The sequence below is a fragment of the Pseudorasbora parva genome, chromosome 17 (assembly GCF_024679245.1).
Source record: "Pseudorasbora parva isolate DD20220531a chromosome 17, ASM2467924v1, whole genome shotgun sequence".
NCBI lineage: Eukaryota > Metazoa > Chordata > Actinopteri > Cypriniformes > Gobionidae > Pseudorasbora > Pseudorasbora parva.
Window position 1 is genome coordinate 39,941,395 of NC_090188.1, and position 4,020 is coordinate 39,945,414.

General features: G+C 54.1%; 1 protein-coding gene across 1 annotated transcript; it reads right to left on the reverse strand.

The window, feature by feature from the left end:
* Positions 1–348: 348 nt before the first annotated feature.
* LOC137044739 (proteoglycan 4-like) lies at positions 349–2,610 on the reverse strand. The gene has a single exon (XM_067421000.1). The coding sequence runs from the start codon at positions 2,608–2,610 to the stop codon at positions 349–351; it is 2,262 nt and encodes a 753-aa protein (XP_067277101.1).
* Between the last annotated feature and the right edge of the window lie 1,410 nt (positions 2,611–4,020).

Genomic DNA, 4,020 nt, shown 5'->3' on the forward strand with positions numbered 1-4,020 from the left:
AACTGACACAGATATATGGCACACTTGAGGGCTTAAATACACAAGGGCTAATGACAAGACAAGGGACACCTGTAAACAATGATCAACCCATAAACCAATGACAACATGACACAGGAACATGAGGCAGCAACACATGAGGGCATAGAGTCACATGACAAGGGAACACCTGACAAGACCAGAAAGTGCAAGACAAACCATGACAGTGAACATGAAAACCTAAAAACATGAAATTACACCACAACACCCTGTGACAGATCCCCCACCCTCTATGGGTGGCCCTTGACACCCATACATAATTAAAACATCAATAAGAGTCTTGGGGGGCAGATTTGGGGGAGGAATGGTGGTTCAGGCCCATGCCAAGGCACCTGGACCCTGGCTGAGACCCTGTGGCGTGGACAGACCTGGACCCTCTGGTGTGGACAGACCTGGACCCTCTGGCGTGGACAGACCTGGACCCTCTGGCGTGGACAGACCTGGACCCTCTGGCGTGGACAGACCTGGACCCTCTGGCGTGGACAGACCTGGACCCTCTGGCGTGGACAGACCTGGACCCTCTGGCGTGGACAGACCTGGACCCTCTGGTGTGGACAGACCTGGACCCTCTGGCGTGGACAGATCTGGACCCTCTGGCGTGGGCGAACCTGAACCCTGAGGCGTGGGCGAACCTGAACCCTGAGGCATGGACAGACTTGGACCCTCTGGTGTGGAGATACTTGAACCCTCTGGTGTGGGGGAACCTGAACCCTGAGGCATGGGTGAATCTGAACCCTGAGGCGTGGACAGACTTGGACCGTCTGGCATGGACAGACTTGGACCCTTTTGCATGGACAGACTTGGACCCTCAGGCGTGGACAGACTTGGACCCTCAGGCGTGGACAGACTTGGACCCTCAGGCGTGGACAGACTTGGACCTTCAGGCGTGGACAGACTTGGACCTTCAGGCGTGGACAGACCTGGACCCTCTGGCCTGGACAGACCTGGACCCTCTGGCGTGGACAGACCTGGACCCTCTGCCGTGGACAGACCTGGACCCTCTGCCGTGGACAGACCTGGACCCTCTGGCGTGGACAGACCTGGACCCTCTGGCATGGACAGACCTAGACCCTCTGGTGTGGACAGATCTGGACCCTCTGGCGTGGGCGAACCTGAACCCTGAGGCATGGGCGAACCTGAACTCTGAGGCGTGGACAGACTTGGACCCTGTGGTGTGGAGATACTTGAACCCTCTGGTGTGGGGGAACCTGAACCCTGAGGCATGGGCGAATCTGAACCCTGAGGTGTGGACAGACTTGGACCGTCTGGCATGGACAGACTTGGACCCTTTTGCATGGACAGACATGGACCCTCAGGCGTGGACAGACTTGGACCCTTAGGCGTGGACAGACTTGGACCTTCAGGCGTGGACAGACTTGGACCTTCAGGCGTGGACAGACCTGGACCCTCTGGCCTGGACAGACCTGGACCCTCTGGCCTGGACAGACCTGGACCCTCTGGCGTGGACAGACCTGGACCCTCTGGCGTGGACAGACCTGGACCCTCTGGCGTGGACAGACCTGGACCCTCTGGCGTGGGCGAACCTGAACCCTGAGGCGTGGGCGAACCTGAACTCTGAGGCGTGGACAGACTTGGACCCTCTGGTGTGGAGATACTTGAACCCTCTGGTGTGGGGGAACCTGAATCCTGAGGCATGGGCGAATCTGAACCCTGAGGCGTGGACAGACTTGGACCGTCTGGCATGGACAGACTTGGACCCTTTTGCATGGACAGACTTGGACCCTCAGGCGTGGACAGACTTGGACCTTCAGGCGTGGACAGACTTGGACCTTCAGGCGTGGACAGACTTGGACCCTCAGGCCTGGACAAACCTGGACCCTCTGGCCTGGACAGACCTGGACCCTCTGGCCTGGACAGACCTGGACCCTCTGCCGTGGACAGACCTGGACCCTCTGGCATGGACAGACCTGGACCCTCTGGCCTGGACAGACCTGGACCCTCTGCCGTGGACAGACCTGGACCCTCTGCCGTGGACAGACTTGAACCCTGAGGCGTGGGCGAACCTGAACCCTGAGGCGTGGACAGACCTGGACCCTCTGGCGTGGACAGACCTGGACCCTCTGGCGTGGGCGAACCTGAACCCTGAGGTGGGGGCGAACCTGAACCCTGAGGCATGGACAGACTTGGACCCTCTGGCGTGGACAGACCTGGACCCTCTGGCGGGGACAGACCTGGACCCTCTGGCGTGGACAGACCTGGACCCTCTGGCGTGCACAGACCTGGACCCTCTGGCGTGCACAGACCTGGACTCTCTGGCGTGCACAGAACTGGACCCTCTGGCGTGGACAGACCTGGACCCTCTGGCGTGGACAGACCTGGACCCTCTGGCGTGCACAGACCTGGACCCTCTGGCGTGGGCGAACCTGAACCCTGAGGCGGGGGCGAACCTGAACCCTGAGGCGGGGGCGAACCTGAACCCTGAGGTGTGGACAGACTTGGACCCTCTGGTGTAGGCGAACCTGAACCCTGAGGCGTGGGCAGACCTGGACCCTCTGGCGTGGACAGACCTGGACCCTCTGGCGTGGGCAGACCTGGACCCTCATGCGTGGACATGGGCGTGGGCAGCCATGGTGGTAATGGCAGTTCAAGGGGCCACCGTGGTAATTGCAGTCCAAGGGTTAGGACTTTGTGGCCTCAAATTCACTTGATTTGACTTGACTTGACATAAACTAACACTCGCCAACAGCGGGTTACACATGCAATAACTGACACAATTCCATGGCAAACTTGAGAGTTTAAATACTCAAGGGCTATTGACAAGACAAGGGACACCTGTAAACAATGATCAACCCATAAACCAATGACAATATGACACAGGAACATGAGGCAGGAACACATGAGGGCATAGAGTCACATGACAAGGGAACACCTGACAAGACCAGGAAGTATGATTATATTAGCTCAGTTCTGTCAACACTGCACTGGCTCCCTATTAAACATCGCATACATTTTAAAATCTTGCTTATTACTTACAAAGCACTAAATGGTTTAGCTCCCCAGTACTTGAGCGTCAACTGCAGTCTCTAAACTCCGGCCAGTTGATAATACCTAACATATCAAAATTTACTTCAGGTTGTCGATCCCTTTCCTGTTTTGCACTCAAACTCTGGAACAGTCTCCCTAGAACTTTTCGGGATACGCTCTGTCAGTTTAAATATCTTTAACCTGGCATACACATAACATTGTCAATTTATATTATTCAAATCAGTTTTCCCGGGAACACTTCCCATAACACCTGATGTACTCGTTATATCATAAGAACAATGGAATCTACGCTAATGTTAGTCTCTGTTTATCCTGAAGTTTACTGCAGTCAGCCGGATCCGGGCCGTATCCAGACGTGACCCTGCGCATAGATAGCCACAACGCATCCCTAAAGTGTCTGCAGAGATTGTGTCAAAGACTCTCCTCTGTGAAGGCCTCATCGACATGACAGCCAGGGGCACTGATCCTCAACAAACCCGTCTCCATACCGGCGAGATGACTGATAGATCTGGATACATATTCTGAATGTTCTGATCCAATCTGACTTCTGACCTGTAATGCTTTCTGAATTATAATCATACACTTCATTGGCCAGAGGAGAACTGGCACCCCGAGTGAGCCTGGTTTCTCCCAAAGTTTTTTCTCCATTCAGTCCCCTGATGGAGTTTTGGTTCCCTGCCTCTGAATTTATTTAATGTGTATTAATGGGTAAAGGCACAGAAATATCTTTAGCTAGTCAGCTTGAGATCCTTTCCATCTAAACGTGATATATCTGGTTATAAATATAGTTTTGTTTTTTAATCACTAGAGGGTCAAAAGTAACATAGTGTACCTTTAAAGAGGACCTAACATGAAATCTGACTTTTCTGTTTTTAAGTGCTAATCGAGTCCCCCAGTCTATCTAACAACCCAGAAAACGCGAAAAAGGACAACCCAGTATCTTAGTTTTGGTAAGCCTTTCTCTTCAGCCGTTCAGAT

Bases quoted from the DNA above. Each gene is read 5' to 3' on its own strand.
- LOC137044739 (XM_067421000.1), bottom strand. From the start codon at position 2,610: ATGTCCACGCATGAGGGTCCAGGTCTGCCCACGCCAGAGGGTCCAGGT.